The sequence below is a fragment of the Platalea leucorodia genome (assembly GCF_965183815.1).
Source record: "Platalea leucorodia genome assembly, chromosome: 17".
NCBI classification, from domain to species: domain Eukaryota; kingdom Metazoa; phylum Chordata; class Aves; order Pelecaniformes; family Threskiornithidae; genus Platalea; species Platalea leucorodia.
In genome coordinates, this window is record NC_138839.1 from 5,895,633 (window position 1) to 5,915,170 (window position 19,538).

General features: G+C 50.3%; 2 protein-coding genes across 4 annotated transcripts; both read right to left on the reverse strand.

Annotated features, from left to right (window-relative positions):
* Positions 1 to 1,786: 1,786 nt before the first annotated feature.
* CORT (cortistatin) lies at positions 1,787 to 5,430 on the reverse strand (the record flags this gene model as incomplete). Its single annotated transcript, XM_082328730.1, has 2 exons — positions 5,222 to 5,430; positions 1,787 to 2,002 (listed from the first exon to the last, which is right to left on the reverse strand). Exons 1-2 carry the CDS (start codon positions 5,321 to 5,323, stop codon positions 1,787 to 1,789), a joined length of 318 nt encoding a protein of 105 aa, XP_082184856.1. The 5' UTR covers positions 5,324 to 5,430.
* SRM (spermidine synthase) lies at positions 5,200 to 19,357 on the reverse strand. 3 transcript variants are annotated; one of them, XR_014230021.1, is made up of 11 exons: positions 19,192 to 19,357; positions 18,917 to 19,037; positions 18,503 to 18,595; positions 17,128 to 17,281; positions 16,191 to 16,274; positions 15,708 to 15,853; positions 14,654 to 14,776; positions 13,812 to 14,069; positions 8,329 to 12,742; positions 6,641 to 6,788; positions 5,200 to 5,317 (listed from the first exon to the last, which is right to left on the reverse strand). XR_014230021.1 is itself a non-coding variant. In XM_082328729.1 (8 exons), exons 1-8 carry the CDS (start codon positions 19,335 to 19,337, stop codon positions 14,052 to 14,054), a joined length of 885 nt encoding a protein of 294 aa, XP_082184855.1. In that variant the 5' UTR covers positions 19,338 to 19,357; the 3' UTR covers positions 12,845 to 14,051. The 3 variants fall into 3 exon arrangements, 1 of the variants encoding a protein (XP_082184855.1); XR_014230022.1 differs by lacking the exon at positions 5,200 to 5,317 and adding an exon at positions 5,474 to 5,569; XM_082328729.1 differs by lacking the exons at positions 5,200 to 5,317; positions 6,641 to 6,788; positions 8,329 to 12,742 and having other exon boundaries at positions 12,845 to 14,069.
* Positions 19,358 to 19,538: the final 181 nt, after the last annotated feature.

The window sequence follows — 19,538 nt, forward strand, 5'->3', positions numbered from 1 at the left end:
GCATAGAACCAGGTCCCCTGCATCCTAGCTGGGTGCTCCAGGGAACACAGCTGGAAAGCTCCATATCCCATTACCCATATACTGAGTCGCTGAGTTGCCCCAGCAAGGATCTTATTTTTCATTATGGAGTGAAAAATAGAAGAAGCCACAGGGCTCCAACTCCTCCTGCAAGCCAGAGACACACAGCCAGAAATTTATATGGCAAACGACGCAGTGAAAATGCAGCCTGACAGAGAGCAAAGTGGCAGCAGCAAGCCAGCCCATCTAGGTGCCGGAGTGGCTGTATCGCTCATTATTCAGGGAGAGCGGGGGAGTTGGAAGCGTTACTTCAACTGTAAGAAAACAGGCTGGCTGCTGATTAATCCAAAATGCTGCTCTTGAGCTGAGAGACCTCATGGTCACTGGCCTCCAAAAACAAAATGTAAAGGTTCAAAAGCAAGCCACTACAAATAACTACCTTCTAGTTCTCACCAGTGGCCAGTCAGGCCTTGGAGATAGGCTCAGTAACATACAGCTGAAGTCTGTTATTTTGTGTGGTCATTCCCAGCAACGTAATATAGCTCCGAAACTCAACTTGTTAATGCTAAGAATTAAAGCAAATAGAGCAACTGAATGACATACTTTTTTTTTTTTTTTTTTTTTTGCCAGCATGCGAGATCAAGGCCTCAGCAGTCTCCGTTAAAGAGAAATACCTGCGCTGAACTCAAACATGTCTGCCTTTCTTACCTCTACGCTGTCAGTTCTAAAACTAAGGTTCAAAAAGCTCCTCAGCAAGCCCAAAGAAATAAAACAACAGGCCGTACTACTCTCCAGACAGCAAAGGGCACCCAAGAAGATGAGCAAGAGAAATCAGGTGTGTTTCATTTTTGTTTTTTTAAGCAAGATGACAAAACACCAAGAAACCAGGAGAGAACCAGAGCAGAGTCAGAGCTGTGGGCCGGGATCCCAGCTGGTTTATTTCAATCAGTTTCAGCTGCATTTCAGCTGCAGGCGCAGCCCCAGAGCACCCGGGGAACTGCTCTGGGGATACCTGCCCTGAACCAAAAGTGGGCCAGGGCCCGGCTCTGGGCACATCTCCCCCTCCCACACCCCCAGCAACCCCCAGACAAGGCCCCTGCACCCCCAGCTGCCGAACACTGCCTGGGTGCTTCACTCAGCCACCCCCAAGTCACAGCCAGGGTGGAAAGGACCACAGGGGGCTGCTCTCCCACATGCCCGGGACCAAACCATCCTCTCCAGATCGCAGCACGGCACCTTATCCTGACCGGGGGCTAGCACAGAGGGGCCTCCCCACGGGGCACAGCGCCTGAGGCCTCACCCTGCCCGCCCTGGCACAGAGGGAACGCGGACACCTACCTGGACCCTCCGAGGCCGAGGGGACAGCGGCGCCCCTGCTCCCACCGCGGGGCTCCTCCGGGCGGGGCAGAGCGCCTCAGCGGCCGCCGCAGCCTCGCCGCACACGCTCAGCCCCTCGCCGCCGCGAAGCCCCTTTCCAAAATGGCCGCCGCCCTCCATGGCCGCCCCACAAGATGGCCGCCGCCCCCAACGGCTCCCGACGGCCCCTGCGCGGCCGCGCCCGCCCGCCTTCCCCGCTGCGGCCGCGCACCACCCCAGCCCGGCCTGGCCCGACCCGGTGGGCGCAGAGAGGCAGAGACGAGTCCCCGAGGCGCCATGCTTTATTCTCAGGGGTGGAGAAGAAAAGGAAGGGAGCTCGGGGGACGGGGCGGCCGAGGGGAGGGGGGGATGTTTGCGGGCAGGCGGCCCGGCAGGGCCAGGCCGGGCGGCACTAGCAGGAGGTGAAGGTTTTCCAGAAGAAGTTCTTGCAGGGGGCCTTGCGGTCCCGCTGTGATAGCTGGGCAAACCGCCCCAGCACCGCCCGCTCCTCCTCCAGCTTGCCCTCCTCTTCCACGTCCGGGGAGGCCGCCTCGCGCCCTGCGTCCACGCTGTCCAGCAGGCCCGCCAGCATCTTCAGGATGGCATCTTTCCGGACTGTGCTCTGTTCCTGCGGGCAGAGAGCAGGGGAAAGTGACGGACGGAGTCTGTCCCCCACGGCCGTCGAGGCAGGGGGTTGTTGCAGTGTGCAAACATCCCCCGTGGGGTCCCTTCTCATTTCCCTGCCTCCCCTGGTGCCCTGGCCTCAGAGCCGATGCTTTTCCCATCGGCAGAGCTCTGCTGGAGCTGGGGAATCTGCGGCTGCAGAGGTCACTCTTCCCTTCTGTCCCCTGTCCAGCTCAGCCGGCTGGAGGGGGCGAGGCACACGTGCCATGTTATAACTGGAAAAGAGCTGCTAACAAATAGGCATGAATTGTCTGTAAAGTCCCTTGCTGCCTGCACTAATTAAATTTCATTGAATGCCAAACGGCCTTCTCTCCTAGTAAGTCCATGCTCCCTTCACTGCTCTGACTGCCCAGCATCCGCTGTGGGAAGGTCAGGGAAGAGGCACAGAGTCCTGAGCAATATTAAATTAAGCGCACCAGGGGCTGCAACCCACTGTAAAATGCTGAGAATGAAATATAACAAAGGAGAGGGCTGGGCTGGTGGGGAGAGAGAGACCCTAAGTATCTGGAGCAAAATATTTAATCAGTGGAGACAGGCAGCTTGTATTTCAAGAACAACCACCCATATTTCAATAGGCTGACCTTGAGGGAAGGCAGAATGAAAGAGGAGTTGCGGAGCTCCATCCCTCTGCCACAGCAGTATACAAAAGAGCACAGCCTGTGGTTTGGGGCTTGAGGCATTTCCATCAGTAATAAGCTGTGAGTTATCTTGTTTCTCTTAACTTTACATCCAGCAAATCTGAGGAATTACCTCTTGCCTGAGTATTCCTGGTCTCTGTGACTCATTAGCGGAGACAGCTGGTACGGGACAAGCTGGGATAGATGGTTTGACAGGAACAGATCCTGTTTCCCATGCAGATGGGAATCTTGGAAACACATTTCCATGTCACTTCTCACAAATGCCTTGTTTACTGCTGGGACTGCTGTATCTATCTTCTGGCTCTTGTCAGCACCAGAATTTGCTAAGGACCACTTGGTGAGCAACTCAAAAGATGGATAAATACAGGCAGCAGCAATTATTTTGAATTTACATTACAGAAGGTTTATGGATATTTTTTAATCACTTTCTTAGCTCTAGTAACTAACCCTGCTTCCACACAAGAGAAACTGACGCACAGAAAAATTACATGCTATGTTTGGAGCAGAAGAAAAGATAAAAGCCAGCTTGTGCCAGTCCTGATTCCTACTCCTGTGCTGCAAGTACAGAAATGTCTTGAGCCTTTGGGAGATGGACTGGGACTGGGGAACCCAGCGAAATGTCTCTCCTGGGTCATGTCTTCCTCGTAAGCTTGTTTCCTAGCTGCAAGTGCTATGTTTTGAAATAACCTGCTCCAAGCAGAGCCAGCAGCTTCAGACTCAGGGGTGGGGAAGGCAAAGCTCAGCCTGCTGTTAAGGGATATTCCTTACGCATGATCGGCTGTGGCTCTTAGTGAAACTAGGCAGCTCTTCCCCTGCACTAATCCATTGCTAACATCCTTTCTGCTTATAGCTGTTCCCGAGCTGCAAGAGACCAAGACTCTTTCACAGCAGCTAGAGATCTTAGCACGGGTGGGTTGTGGCACTCCTTTGGGTAGCTGCTCAATTCCCTGTACTACATCCACCAGTGCATCAGAATGCGCAGATCTTTCTTTTGCGCTGTTACACATTTTATGGCGGTTTATATGTAAAATCCTGATATTCTTCATACTTAAAACATTTGTCTGAGTTACAGCAGTGGTGACTGTAGGGATTGGTTCATCAGTATCTAACAATTTTTCAGTTTGTAGAATGCTCTAAAGAGAATCATTATATCTATTATATCATTATTTTGTAAGCAACAGCGTGTAGAAGACTAAGAGTCATTATGCTTGAATCCATTTTTCCCAAAGCCTTATTTACCAGTTTATTCCCTACAACTTGTTTCTTTTTTCCCCTACAGCTAGGATTTGCACCACAAAGAGTTTACTTTTTAAGTACTGGATTTGTTATTGTAAGAATGTACAGCTGAAAGTTTACAGTTATCCCCAGAAGGGTTAATCCCAGCCAGCTGCAGAAGCCCTGATCTCTAACAGAATGCTAGCCCTAGCACCTCACACTATATGTTTCTTTCTTGCAGCCAGTTTTGTTGTTAATGGGATGTGAGCCCACTCCTGAAGCAGTAAGACACTGATGGATGAGCTGGAGCCAACGCTAAGACAGGAAAAACGATGTGGATACGCACAAAGGAGAAGTTAGTGCCTTTGAAACCAACACTGGAATCCTTCACTTCTCTGGGTAGCTCCTCTGCAGGATTGAAATAACAGCAGCCTTATGGATACAGCTGTGAACCGGACTGGCAGAGTGCGGGGTGATTAACCACAGCTCAGAGGAACCTCAGGGATGGCAAGGAACATGCAGGTGAGGAAACTGCGGGGCGAGGGCAAGCGGAACAGAGCGCTTGCTTGTGATTATGTTATGCTATTGCTTCCTACCCCTTTGGCCTCTTAGGGAAATAGTCCAGCAAAACAAAGTTATTATAGTGCTATAGCCATTATAATATTAGAGTTTTGCCAGTTGGTAGGATAATTATATTGCTATAATAAGTTCTGCCACTGCATAGAGCTGTGCTGGTTCAGAGTGTAATTATTCTAGCAGAACTATGTCAGTATAACTCCCCTTGTGAATACTACTCTGGAAAAAGCAATTTTATTCTGATATAATTACTTCATTTATTATTCCTCTGTTACTTTCCTACTGAACCCATCTTTTAAACATTTGTCCTTCCCATGAGTCCTATTTAAAATATCATCTCCCTTGATCATTTTACCAATTACGTATCTTTTCTCTCCCTCCCTAGTACTCTGCTTTATTCTCTCATGCTGCACTCTTTCAGCAATATTATTTTCTCCTTTTCCCTTTCCTCTCTGCTCTGTTCTTTTTGCCAGTCTTTGCTTAGCTCAGACTTCACTTTTGCAGCTCTCTGGCATCTGCCCTGCTAACTTTCCTAAATAAACTGGCTAGTAAGCTGTAGTAATAGCCCATGCTTCAGCAGTGCATGAAGCTGTAGTGCCTCAGAATATAGAGAGGTGGAAGAGTTGTTTGCATCAGGTAAAGCCTAATTGCCCTTATTACCCCTCTCCTGGCTCCAGCCTGCTTCTGCATGCTCCCACCTCACCCAGCTCCTGCACAGGGTGCGTTATACTCACCCTAGTGTTCTGTATTGCGAGTCTCTCTTCTCCGGGCAGTGCAGTGGCTCTCACGCTCCACACCAGCAGCAGAACGGACACCAGGCTGGCCACCAGCTGCATGATGTACAGGCTGTGACTACTGCGCTGAATTAGGAAGACTGGGAGAGGGAGCTGTTTCTGGGCTCTCTTCTGCCTCAGACAATGGCTGCAGCCCCTTTTATAGCCCTCCCCCTAGCCCAGTGGGTGACGCAAACAATTAAGTCTATATCAAAGGCAAATTAGACTTTGGAGAGGTTGTTAACACTTGGCTGCTTGAGTGGGATACTTCAGTGCCTCTGGGCTTTCCATGTGCCAGACCTGCAGAGACTGAAGAAGCAAAGGCTTGGGACTCTCCAGTACCATGCTGTTTCTTCACCCCGAGAAATTGTAGGCACTGTCTGTGCCTCTCCTAGTTAGCTGAATTCTGCTTGGGAACATAATGTTGGATAGAATAGGCCAACAGCTTGCACAAACCTCTGGCCAACGCTAGATGATTCAGAGGGAAGAGGTAAAACTTCTGGCTACCACTACTTAGATATGGGCTTGGACCCTCAGCCTGTGTGTCCAAACAGCTGCAGACTCTAGGGGTATTTGGATCTGGATCTCTGCATCCAGTGATGCATCTCACTGTGGAACGCCAATATGCCTGGCTTTCCCTTCACGGTAACATGGGGACACAGGCTGCAGCTATGCAATAATATCATCTGTCTTGTAAACGTCCGTAAGACTACCTGGAAGCCAGTTGGAGGTTACTGGGTTTTGTTCCTAGTATTGTTTCAGTACATCTTGAACCTATCCCAGAAGTGGCTGTGCACAGTGTCAACACAGTGAATCCTGACTTGCAGGTGCTGGGTTTAAATGTATTAAAGGGAAAACGAAGTACTGAAAGGCTGGCCAGAGCTGGAGCTGCTCTGCTCAGTGAGGCTTCAGGAAAAGGCTCATGGCATGCTGGCAATGACTGCAGGCTGCTTGGAGTAAGTTCCTACCATTTCTGAGCTCTGGTTAGCAGTTGTTAATAGCTTAATAAAGCTTCTCCCTTTGCCCAAAATGCTGTCCTACCAGTGAGATTCGTTTGTGGGCCAGCAGAAGGTGCTATTAAGCACTGCTATCTGCTTTGCATTGCCCCCATCATGCGGGGATGGCATCCACTGTCACATGCCTGTGAGGTGCAGAGACAGAGCTAAGATCCCATCTCATCACTAGCCCTTTCTCCGGAAGCACTTGCCTCAGGGCAAGTCCTCTTCTGACCCTAACAACAAACTACAGTCAAAAGGTAAATTGTTATCCTAATTTAGCACATTAAAAAAAACCCACAGGGAGGTAACTTGGCCAAGGGGATGCCGTGGCAGAACTAAGAACAGAAGGCAGAAAAACCTGTTCCCCACTTCTACCACTTACCAGCATTACAGTTCCTGGAAACAGCGTGATGAAGCTTTGCCTGCAAATAATCCAGCTCCTAATGCCAGTTACACCACCCTGGATGCTCTTGAGGGAAAAGATGCCATCACTTCCATGCATATTGGAAAAGAAATGCTGGATTCCCGCACTGAAAGATACAAACAAAAAACCTTTTCTGAGTCATATGGACTTGTGAGGAAAGGACAATCTAGCAATTTCTAGAAATCAATTTTCCTCAGAAAACTTTGTAACCTCATTGTTTCTCACCCCTCCACCTCCCCCTTGTGAGAGCTGGCTTCCATGCACCAGTTTCAGATGAAACATTATCTGTTTCCTTTTAAACTGATCTTGCTAGTTTATCAGAATTGCTGTGTTAGCCCTTCATAATGGATTCTGTCAAACACTTCCCAGCCAGTCTGGGGCTCGAGACAGAGAGCAGTGAAGTACCAGGCTCCAGCAAGCAGACAAATTGCAGGGACTTGCCAAATGACCCACAGCCGATTTGCTCCAGGAGAGGTAAAAGTGGGAGAATAGCAAATGGAGAAAGCACACTTGGTTGCTCAAGAGGAACGAAGGGCAGGTACCTGTGAGGGTGAGATGTGCCTGGGCTGACAGGCAGGCAGAAGGTGAATCCCGTACTGTTGGTTATGAGGCAGGGCTAAACCTTGTGGGCCTACTAGCCCAAAAGCTAGACAGACAGCAGAAGTGTGCTGGGGGCCATCTGGTCTAACCAAACTGCTTGCTCTAATAAATATGGTTTTGTTTGCAGCTTTGCCTTCTGAATGGGCTGTTTTCTATAAAGCTTCATTGAGAGAATGGGGTCACAAGTATGACAATGCTCTTCTGCCAAAAAAGGGATGATGTGCTGAGCCAGAGGTCAGCTTCTGGGGAGGCCCACAAGGGTGTAAACAGTGACCAGGCTGCCGTGAATCTGTCCTGGGATTAAACAGCAGTAATAAAATAATTGTTACCTCTTGAGGGGGTTGGCTTTGGAGAAGGTTTCTGCCACCACCAAACCTGTGGACCTGCTGACGAGCACAGCGCAGCCAAAACCTGTACTTCTAGCCTGGGCAAGGCTGGGTGTCTCTTCCCAGCTGGGAGGGAGGGGAGTAGGGACACATCAAAGCACGTACGCTCTAGTGCCCACAGTAGGACTGGATCTCTAAATCCAAACAAGTTCCCTCCAGGCTCTGCTACAGCATCCCTCAATATCAGACACCTCTTTTCCAGATTCCTCCATCTTCCCTGGTGCCCTTCCCTTTTCTCACATTCCTCCTGCTGCTTACCCTACATTGGTCTGTACTCCTCAAGCTCTGGTCCTCTGGCCCCTTTGCAGAGACCCTGCTGGTTCTGCTACCACCACTGCTGACCACCTCCCCATCATAGGCTCTAGCACCATCTCCTTCTCCAAAGGAAGCAGAATAACTCTGTGGCGATAAAATTTGCTCTTTTTAGTAACTGGAAAGAGTTCAACATATAGCACCGGAATCGTACCTTACTCCTAGTGTTCCCTGTCGCATTGGCTGTCTGACCTTTAAGAAGGCCCCAGTCATTTTTTTTGCCAACCCTTAAATGCTTATCACTCTGTACAGGAAAGGTTAAAGGTCTTCCCTTGGAGAAATAAACATTTCTGACAATTCTTTCCTTGATTTCCTCTTATCGCTTTCTCTCTCCGTTATCTGACTTACCCCTTGAGAAGTCTTCTTCCTTGATGCTGTCTTCTGTCTGGAGTTGCACATGGTCTGAGTGGGTTTCTACCACTTTACAGTGAGGGTAGATCTGTCTGAAATCAGCATAGCCGTGAACACATCCATGGGAACCTGGTAAGGGTGGGGATGCTCCAGAAGGAAGTTCAGCATACAGTAACTTGAAAAGGCCTGGCTATCCAAGGATTTTGGCTCACAGTTAGCATGGCTTCAGCAGAGATGCAGAGTGGGTTCAGAAGTACAGCAGAATATGCTTACACAATCACATAAGACAACCTCCATCTTTTTGTGATTAAGGATGCACAAGCAACATGCCATAGGAGAGGTTTTATCTTTCAAGAAAGAGGTCCCTGACCTCTCCTCAGTGTGTCTGTACAGCAGCGAAGACTGGGCATTGCTGGAATACAAAAGCTAAGACTATGTCTGGCACCAAATGCCACATTAAGGAACGAGATAATTTCTCAGTTGCTTTCCTCTATGACCTGGATATTTGCCATCTTCTGCCCATTTGTTGCCTGGTCTGGGTTCAGATCACCATGTAGCAGAATTGCATCAGGCTTCCAGAACAAAGTCTGGGTCCCAAAGGTGAAGCACTCAGCTGCAGCTGAAGCAAGGGTCCAAATGCTTCTGCTTTCCTGTCATTGGAACCTTTTCTCTCTGCCCTCAAGAGTCCCTAGTTGCAAAGGGCAATGCAATAAATAAAGCAATAGTCAGCTGACAGTTGTGAGCCTTCCTGGAAGGGGAAACTAATTTGTTCATGGGCCTGAAATCACAGCTCATTTATCAGGCCAGGCTTGCAGTATTCCCTCGCACTGCGCTCCCCAGGGGCCCCCGAGAAGCATGCAGGTGGCCGTTCCAGCCATGGCTTTTCATCGGCACTAATCTAACAAACCGAAGGAATAGACTGCGTGAGCGTGGGCTGGAGCCTACTGCTCCCACTCATCTCTGATAAGAGCTGCAGAGCAGGTGCAGGGAGGAGGAGGGGAGTACCGCAGGGATGCTGCTGTCAGAGCACGCACGACTACAAGCCTGTTACAGCTCTCTAGGGGGGTGGAGCGGGGGGAGTTGTGCTACCTTCTCTGTCTGTCGACCCCAAAGGGACTGCAGGAGGATGAAGGGAGGGTGAGTGTAATGCTTCAGTGGTATGCTCAAAACCTTCTGTTATTTTAAAATGCATGCAAAGTTAAACATTTCAGTTATTCCACCAAAAATCTTCCTCAAAAATAACTGCATGCTATGAAACACTTCTATTTCACTATGTTCCACTGAAAATGTTTTGCCTGGCTCCAAGTAGGAGGCATTTCAGGCTGTGAAGCAGGCTGAGGACACCTGGGGTTACTGCCCACTAACATAGGAACTGAGCTCTGTTACACCAGACTCGTCCCGTTGATGGCAAGATTGGCGGGACAAGACTTGGATGGAAATGTTTCTTTACCATTTGGATTTCCTGAGGGATCACATACGTGCTGCGCCTTGTGGGAAATCAGTCAGAAAGACCTCACCAGGGACATTAACACACGGGACTGCCAGCACCGCAGCTTGGCTGGGAGAGCTTTAAACAGGAATTCATGCGCTCCATGTACTGTGGGGTTCTGGTTACTCCTCTCCTACGGCTGCAGGGGGATGAAACACATGCAGGGTCATCACATACATCATCTTGCCCTTAACCCAGAATTAGCTTTGTTAAGCAAACTCCTTCTCAGAAATGCCTGGCTGTGGGCTGCTGCAGCAGCCGTTCAGTACCAAGGAGAGGGCAGGCCCCTGCTCCAGCCAGCCCTCAGTCCTCACCACCGGCACTTCAGACCCCATTAGCTACGAAACTGGCATCCCTGAAAGGCCTGCCACCGAGATCCCTAACATTCATAAGAATCTCCCCCGCCTTTATCTGCTTCACACATCACTGTGCTATAATTGAGAGTCCCTGGCTCTAATTCCCCACCTTTTGCATATTTTAAAAGCACTTAAACTCCATCCCATACGTGACCAGGAAAGAGCATCACCTAGACTTCTCATTATTTAACTTGGTTAAATTTCTCATCTTACTTTTTAACAACATTTTGTCTGACTCTTTTACTAGACCTGAGCTCCTGTTTCATGCTTTTGTCCACACACTTCCCTCTTCTTCCCCCACCATTTTATCAGAAGAACTTCCCTCTCCCTGAACTTGGTGGCACTTGTTATTACTTTTCTGACTGTTTGCTTACTGAGGCTGCTGTTCTCTGATGAAAGATGAAGTGCCATTCTGACTTCAGCAGTCCTTTGCTCCAGCCAAGCTCCATCAATAATTCAGCCAGGCCTTGATAACATTAGCTCTGGATGAATACGACACTCATGCCAATTAACTGGCTGAAAAGGCTCAAGAGATACAGGCAAAAGATTTCTCTTAATTTTTTTTAAGCTCTTTTCTGAACTTCTAAAAATTGAGTTATTTCAATGAGTAAAGCACAGAGCAGGGAGTCTGACACAGTTCAAAAGGCGCCAAGAAGCTTAAGCAATTTATGTGCTAAAGCCCATCAAGCTCTGTTCCCTCGCTTGTCTCCACCTGCTCGGACTGATACTACATTGTACATTACTTGGGACAAAGCCTATCCCTGTTCATATGCTCCTAGCTTAATAAGATGCTGGAACATGACTGCAGCATGTCTAGACAAACATCTTTATGGATCTTTGCTTATAAACAGCCTCGCTTGACTAGCCTTGGGGAAAAGCCAGCTACATCTCCAAAAAAGTTACTCAAGTATTTTAGTTGCCCACCTGGAGACGCTGCAAAGATTGCTTTTGAGCATTCAGTGCTCAATTCTATATGGGGCCCCATTAGTTTTCTCCTGTTGGGCACTACCCAAATCGCCAGTCTCTTTTCAATCCCCAGCGTCCTTGGCCACAGCAGCCTGCAGTGTAACAGCTCAGACCTCATACACTTGTGGAAGGGATAATCAATCTGTAGACTCAGTTGCCCGAGAGATGACTGCCATGCCAAATACCATTCTAGCAGCTTAAACAGCATGTAGACCTTGTGGCAGCTCTCAGCACAGGGGTGACCAACAGTCACAAAGCACTCAGGTGGAACTAGCTATAGATGCACAAACTCTTGCTCCCTCGCTTGCTGCACTGTTAATGAGTGCTTGATTCAGGCACTGATCTCTGTCTGTTGCAAGGCACTGAAGTATTTGAACCTGCCAGTAAAGAACAGTGATTTGGAGTTACTCAGAAACTATATATAGGACCCTACGGGGACAGAGTATGTGTGACTTAGATGGCAAACAGCCTTGTCTTCCTGCTCTCATCACTGGCCGCTCACTGAACTTACAAATTTGGAGCGAGCTCAGAGAAACAGAAGGAATAACTAGCTGCGTGGGGGCTAGTAACAGGTTTGAGGAAGCTCTTTCCCTCCTGGGCATTGTTGTACTCACCAAGGGTGGGTGGAAGGCTTGAACTTGTTACTAGTTGGCAGCTGCTCTAAGGCCTTCCTGGACTACAGTCCTGGTCTTGATTCCCATTCCAGGGCAGCAAAAGTGCCAGAGGGCTGAATGGGGTTGAGGGTGCTCAGCAATTTAAACAGGAGCAGCTAGAACCAGCCTCCATTACTGGCCTGCTCTTTATAGTAAAAGTACAAGAGTTGAGCAATGAAAATGCCTCAATAGCCCTAACTAATCAGTAGCTGTGGGAGAAAGGAGACAGCTACTCAGACAGTTAAAGAAACAACATGGGTTTAATCTTCTCAACACAAGAATACAAAGGAGATCTAGACTCAGCTCTGCAGCTTAGCAATGCTTTGCAAACCCTTATGACCACAAAGAAACTGTACTGATACTGGTAGTAGAAGGGGGCATGGGGAAAGAAGTGGTAAGTCTCATCAGAAAGGGGAGAAAGTAGGAGGGTTGGTACTGACACCACAGAAGTCCCTTGCTGTAGGCACACAGGGGCTGCACCACCTATGCTCTTTGTAGGGTCACAATTATGGTAAAGCCCAACCCCAGCCTTTGCAACAGTCTGCTCCTTCTAGTTTTCTCTTATCAAGCCAAAAAGCCTTCCTCAGAAGGAGCTTTTTTGTCTTCTCCTGATGCCACCTAGCGACTGTTCCCAGCCTGTTCAGCTTGAGTTCAGGCCCTCAGAGCCACTAAGCCACTGCAATTTTTGCAGAGGAAAGGATGGTACAACGGAGTGGGGCCAGTGATTGACAGGAATTACGTGATGCTAGCAGGGAGATGGACAGCTAGAAAACAGCTTAGAAAGCTGTACTAGAGGCAGCATTTGGACAAGAGAATAGCTTGGATAGAGGGTACTTCTGTAGCATAGAGGATGACAGAAGCTGGAGCTCTTACGCAGTCAGGTTACAATACAAAACATGCAATGGGATCACTCTTCAGAGCTTATTTTTGATGGTAACTTGTCATCCCTAGAGACAAGGGAGAGAGGAAGTCAGACCAACTACAGAGCGCCCCTGGATGTTTTCTGACAAGCACAGCAAACTTTCAGGATCTCTGTTTCCACCCCCACTTTCCCCAAAGAAGCACACCGACCCACACTGATGTCACCTTAACCAGAGCCGAGTGTTTAATTCATTGCAAAGGAGTGACAACCGCACAGTGGTTGTGCTGGGAAGATACCCACTGCACAGCGGTGGTACGGAGTCTTTAAAACAAAAGTAAAGAAGTGGAGGCAGATCCATCTCACAACAGAGTACAACAAAAAACAACTTATGCATCTGGGGATTCTGGGGGCAGCATTAGAAGTAATGATGCCTCCTAAGGACTAGCAAATACCCAGGCCTGAGGCATCCCAGCATGACTGAGATGAGAGATTTGTCAGCACCACTGACTCCCCAACATCAGTACTTAACAGCAGGCAATGGATCTAAGGTTTGTTTTTTATATATATATATTTATATTTATATATATAAAGCGCCTATCACCATATTGATAAACATTCTTTGGAACCACTCTGATGGCAGAGGTAAGAACAGGAGTCAGCCTGTTAGTACCTCAGCACTTCTGTTTCCAACCAATTTAAAAAAAAAAAAAAAAAAAAAAAAGCCACAAGACTTTGCTGCCAGCCTGCCTGGCTGGTGTTTAATACTGCTACTCCATCAGGGTTGGAGGGAGACCTATTGTGAATGGCAACAGTTTGCACTGTGACTTCTCCAACTGTGCTGCAGAACAGTGCAGGTGTCACAGAAGGGCAGTGGGACATGAAGGCTCAGACCCGTTACCAGTCAAAACGTCTCAGCAGCAGGGAGCTCCTATTAGGAGAGAGCAAGCTAACTCTGCGCACAAAGCTCTCGCTCTCTGTGCTTAAGGCTGAGTCAGTGACTCTTCTGGATTCTTCCCAGGTTTCAGAAGATCACCAGACAGAAATACATGTCAGTTATAAATATATCATGTCAGTTGCAGGGGGTGGAGGTGGGCACAGGGAGGGGAGAATTTAGAATGGGTGCAGGGAGGAGAGAAAGGAAAAAGACATCTTACGTTTCCAGCACTGGAAAGAACAGTTTTGACCTCACGCAATAAGTCACTGGACCTTTTCAATAGTCTTATCTGGCTTATGCCCCATCATCTTTTAACACATCATCAAAAGGAATGTTGGCTGGCAAAGGGTTAAACAATCCCACACAGTGGAGAGCAAATCTGCAGTCTGCTGGGAAGGTCCCCACCACATCACTGACGATCTCAGGGTCCAACTTGAAGGAAGGAAGCAGCTTCTCAGGCTCACACATCGCTCAGGGCCTGGAGACAGCCAAAGACAAAAAAGTGTCAGGATGGACCTGCTGCAGCTCTACCAGTCCTCAACAGAAACGTGGCTCTGAAATGCAACCATGGCATTTGCCTTCGTCCCTAGGATGCTCTGAGGAGGTTTTTTCTGGAACCTGCAACTGCAACCCAGTTAGGAGATGACGGAATGATGCAGGAATACAGACTATCCTTCAAGAAGGCAGACTACGCTAGAGCATCCTTTCTTTACCCTCTGGTTTGCGCTGGAAACCACCGCCACATTTTATCTAAGACTTTGGGAGCACAGAATGGGAAACACCAAACTCTGCAGGCTCTTGGACTTAGTTTTGGTAGGTGAAGTAGGAGTGATCTGCCATGAAGGCATGGGACAGCAACACAAAGAACAGTTCCAAACCGAACTCTACTCTTCCCAGACTGACTCATACTCTGCTATGTCATACAAAATGCCGTCCTGCTCCGACTTGCTCACAGAAGCCTTTAGGGCTGCAGGAAATCCTCAGTCCTGTATACTCCCACTCCTGCCGAAGGAAAGTCGTACCTTATCCTTGATGGAGGAATAGCAGCGCAGCCTCGCTTACCTTCCGTGCAAACTCTGGTAGAATGAAAGCTGCCCGATGAATGTCAGAGTTGTAGTATTTCAGACTCCTCTCCTCTACTTGTTGCTGTGAGAGCTGCTGCACGGGCTCCCGGAAATTTGTGTTCTGCAATAAAGAAGCCAGGTAGCTCTGTGGCGTTTGGGTAACAAGCAAAAGGCTGTGTGACAGGCATCCTGATTCATGGCAGAGAACCAAGAGGACTCACAGGAAAACAGATGACTTTCTGTTCCAGTATGAAGTCAAAGGTTCTGCACAGCTCCAGCCCCACGGGCTAGAGTTTACGCTCCGTACTTCGTGTGACTAGCCCTTATTCACAGATGTCAGCGTATGAGGTCAGACTGCATGTGAGCCATGTGCCAGATGAAGCTGTCAGACTGTGCCTGAGCATCTAAGAAGCAACGCTTTTGCTCTCAAGAGGAGAATCCACATCTGTGTTAAGCCAGGCACAGTGCATGCTGCCAGTGCCCCAGATAAATAAAATACAGCAGCAGAAGTGCCACTGGCTCCCTGAACCAATGCGACAGTTGCATTACAGGCTTGCTGTAATGCAGCAGATTGGGAAGAGAGCAGACCTCAGTGGTCTGACACAGAGTTACCAGCCCACATCCTAACACTGACTCTTACGTGCAGGCCTCTGTACGAGCAGATTACCAGTCACAAGCTGATTCTTATCAAGCAGGTGCCTGCTTTATAACAGCCAGCATCAATAAGCCAAAGCCTTAACAGGCTCTGGAAACTGGTAGTGGCTTCCTCCTCCCTCCCAAGTTTGATGTACTAGAGAGAAAACCTGGTCCTTTTCTAAGGCAATTGGTTACATTACTGGTCAGTTCTGCACTTCATTCAGCACTGAGCAAGCTGCATTGCAGCTCTGGGGCCCTGGGCTGGCAGAGCCAGGGCCCAGCGTGAGTCTAGAGGCCCCACAGCTGGGAGAGAGCGCTCAGTGCAACAGCTCAAGCTCTGTAAGGGAGAGCCTGAGGCAGGCGCTGCAGGTCCTTTCACGGAGTGGAAAAGGGCACTTCAGGTGCCTGAAACTCACCGGGTTCTTGCTGCAGAGCATGAAGCCAATCTGCCCGCTGGGATACGTGGGGATGGTGCAATAGGCATATTCCACAACAGGGAACAGAGACTTGCAGAACTGACGCATCTCCTTAATGAGATCCAGGTGCAGCCACTGGCACTCACCTACAGGGAGAAAGGAAGACAGGATGCAAGGTGAGAGCTGCCCTCTTCCCTGCAAAGGCCTGTGCCAGGTTAACAGTCGTTCCAAGTCCAAACCTGCTCTACTCTGCACAGCTCATGCGGTTTCAAAGGCAAGATAAGACCCTTCCACCAGTTTTGCTAAGCGCAGTCCAGCAGTTAACGAGTTGATGTACACAGATCAAAAACACTCCTGTACCTGGGAGCTGAAATGGATTTCACTCCCTGCGTCATGTCTCCCCAAGAAGAGAGTCCCCTTTGTGCCTCACACTTTCCATGCAACAATCTGGCATCCGCCTCTGCCCAGAGACAGCATCCTCACCTTGGCAGCAGAGAATCCCATCTTCTCGCAGCGCTGTCTTCATCAGCTGGTAGTAGGATTCTTTGAATAAGCTTTCTGCAGGACCTAGGAGAAAAGCGAGTAAAGAGAGATGTCTAGAGAGACTTAGAGGGTAGGCTTCTAAGAGTTTTCTGAACACCCAGACTGCACAGGGACTGCTCTGGAGAAGAGCCGTTTCAAATGGCTTCTCAGTGATCACAAGTGTTGGAGAGAATCTGGAAGCAAAAAGTTTTGACCTTGGGTGAACCCCAGCCTGTACCTAGTGCAGCAGAACCATCAGGATTTTAGTTTTGCTCAATAGCAAGCCCAGGACCTTTATCAAAGAAAGTCCTAGCAGCTGCCGCTTGCTTCAGTGAGCATTTTTTAAACTCAACTCCTGCTCCAGACTGCCTTTTAGAGACACCTCTCTCTGTGTTGACTATAGCAAGAGTGAAAGTGACTCAGGCACTCGCCATTAGGTCCCTAAAATGAGGCACCATAACTATATTTGGTCCCTCTCTACCTCAGCTTTCCCCTTCAGAAACAGAGCAACCTCACTACAGCCATCTTTAGGCTAGGCAGCTACACCAACAGCATGTGAGCCACTGCTTCATTAGCGGACACATGTGCAAAGCTGTCTTTGCCAGCATGGTGCTGTATCCCCCATGGGATTACTGGACTCAAGGATCAACTCTCTACCAGAAGCAATAGCTGCTGGAGTTGAATTTTGAGGACAAAAACGTGACAGCTGGCTTGAAGCCTTGCTAATACAATTTTCTGGTCTTCATCCTTCCCTTTCTCTACCAAAAGAACCAAGTGAGTGACAGTCTTTTCACTTGAAAGGAGCCTGGGCAGGCTGGCATTACTTCCAGGAGGTAGGCAGAAGAGAAAAGGAGAGGGAGTGTGGAAAGCAGTACCCTTTTATGGCCAGAATTCTTACCCATGGGGTCAGACGAGTCTGTGATAATCACATCAAAGGCTTCTTGATTTTGTTTCATGAACTCAAAACCATCTCCCACATGCAAGGTCAGCTTAGCGCTGGAATACCCCACTGCCATCCCTGGGAGGTATTTCTTAGATACCTGGATCACATCCTGCAACACAGAGAGCACAAGTGGGTCAGTGGGCACTACAAGGAGCTACTTCTCAGGCTACTGTGCAGCTGCAGCTGAAAGAACAGCACAATGAGTCATTTCCTTCCATGCCTTCAGCACAAATCCAACTCGCTAGCTAGCTAGCTACTCCAGAGCTGTCAGCATCTTCAGCCAACAAGCTACACTCAGCCCTTTCCTATGGCCTCAAGGTTCAGTGACACTGTTGGTCTGTCCTTGCCAAACTCAACAAGAAGGACTTGGAGCTTCAAAAGCTCCCTGAGGAGCTAAGAGGATACGATTACAGATCTGACTGCTCTCTGCTCCTTTTCCCTGCGGACATCACTTGCAGAGGTGATCTGAACTAAAGACTTCTTTTTTTCTTCCTAAATAAAACCATGCCAGCAGGTTTGTGGATGCAAGATGAGAAATATTCCCACCTCTACTCTATAGTCATTATAGCAATCCCCTTATAAGATAGTTTTCTCTCTAAACCAGCTACAATGGTTAGACAGCCGCTGCCCCAGGCCCAGCAACTCTACTGAACGCTACCAGCTTCTCACAGCTGGCAGAAACAAAAAAATATGCTGGTGTCGGGCAGTGCTTGTTCAAAACCAGGCGCATATGCCTACTTAGCTTGGCAGATAGCGTACAGAGTCTCGTGTGGCAGCATTTCCCATTCCTCATACAGCCTCGCTTTGAGGAGACAGCAAAACTTTCTAAGAAAGTAAAATATCAGAACAAACCGACCGAGAGGAGGAGGACCAACCCATCTATCACAGAAACAAATACCCCCCGCTTATTTCCTGCTTTAAGTCGCAGGAGGCTGCTTAACAAAGCGACCATCCTCCTCTGGCAGGGGCAGCACTCTGTTCTGCATCAGGGGAGAGGAAAAAGCAGCACCTTCACAAAGCCAGAGCTCTCCTTCTCCAGATCCCACGCTTGGCCCACGCTGGCCTGGAAGGGCCTCTGCCATACGTGTGTGAAAGAAATCACATGCAAGAGGCAGCCAGCTGCCACGTAGATGACTCGTAAGGCAAAGAGGTGGCGCTGTCAGTGTCACGCCAGCAGAAGCGGCAGCAAATGCACTCGCTGCTGACAAGGGACAGCAGGTGAAGCAGCAGCTCCTGTGGATGCTGTGAAGTAGGGCTGCTTTTTGCTGGGCAGCCTGCCCGTCTGGCCGAAGCCCCGGGGCACCTCCACGCAGCTGGGAGCCCAACGCACCTCATCGATTTCGCACTGCACCACAGACTCCACGGTCGGGTGTTTCACCACCTCTCGCAGCACTCCCCCGTCACCGCCACCGATGATCAGCACCTGGGAGAGGAGAGGGCAGAAAACCGGCCGTCAGCGGGGTCAGCTCACGGGGGAACTTTCACAGCGTGGCCTAAAGAGAACGGCTCGAAACCCAGCAGCCCTCCGGGCTCCTCCTGCCCTGGCGCTTGGAGATGCGCTCCGGGGGCCTACGAGGGCTGCTTCTGTCAAGCGCCCAGCGTGGGTGCGCCAGAAACGACAGCCCGCGCCGGCCTCTGGCCGCGGCAGCCCTGAAGGAAGGACGGGGGCCGGTCTGCGGGCCCCGGGGCCGGCTCGCAGGCCCCGGCTGGGGAGACCCCGCGGAGGGGGCCGGGGACGACTCACCTTGCGGGGGTCGGGGTGGCTGCAGAGGGGCAGGTTGGCGATCATTTCCTGGTAGGAGAACTCGTCCCGCTCCGTGCACTGGATCACCCCGTCCAGGACCAGGACGTTGCCGTAGGTGGTGCTGGGCAGAGCGGGGAAGCGGGGTTGGAGCCGGCCCGGGCCCGGGGCCGCGCTCCCCCGCCACCAGGCCTCGCCGCATGGCGCTGGGCGCCGCAACCCCCCCCCCCCCCCCGCCTCCGCCGCCGCCCCGGGGCGCCCTCCCGGCCGCGCCGCACCTGCGGAAGACGAGTATCTCCTGGTAGCGGGAGCGCTGGTGGTGCAGGAGCTCCTCCACCTGCAGCGACATGGCCTGCCCCGGCCACAGCCGGCACGTTTCGCGGAACCAGCCCTCACGGATCAGCGCCGCCGCCCCGCGCTCCATCCCGGCCCGGCCGCCGCCGCCGCCTGACCCCGCCGGCGCGGGAGCCGAGCAGAGGGGCCCACGCGCCGCCCCGCCCCCCGGCCGCCAGCGCGCGCCGCCGCCGCGCCCCTATTGGCGGGCCGGGCGTCGCCGCGCCCCCATTGGACAGGGCGGCGGTGACGGCGGTGGCAGCAGGCTAGGGCGGCCGGAGCCCCCGGGCCA

Bases quoted from the DNA above. Each gene is read 5' to 3' on its own strand.
- SRM (XM_082328729.1), bottom strand. From the start codon at position 19,337: ATGGAGCGCGGGGCGGCGGCGCTGATCCGTGAGGGCTGGTTCCGCGAA. The intron at 18,596-18,916 runs GTGAGTCGTCCC...CTCCTCTCCCAG, and splicing joins GCCACCCCGACCCCCGCAAG to GTGCTGATCATCGGTGGCGG. The intron at 16,275-17,127 runs GTAAGAATTCTG...CTTTTCTCCTAG, and splicing joins AGACTCGTCTGACCCCATGG to GTCCTGCAGAAAGCTTATTC.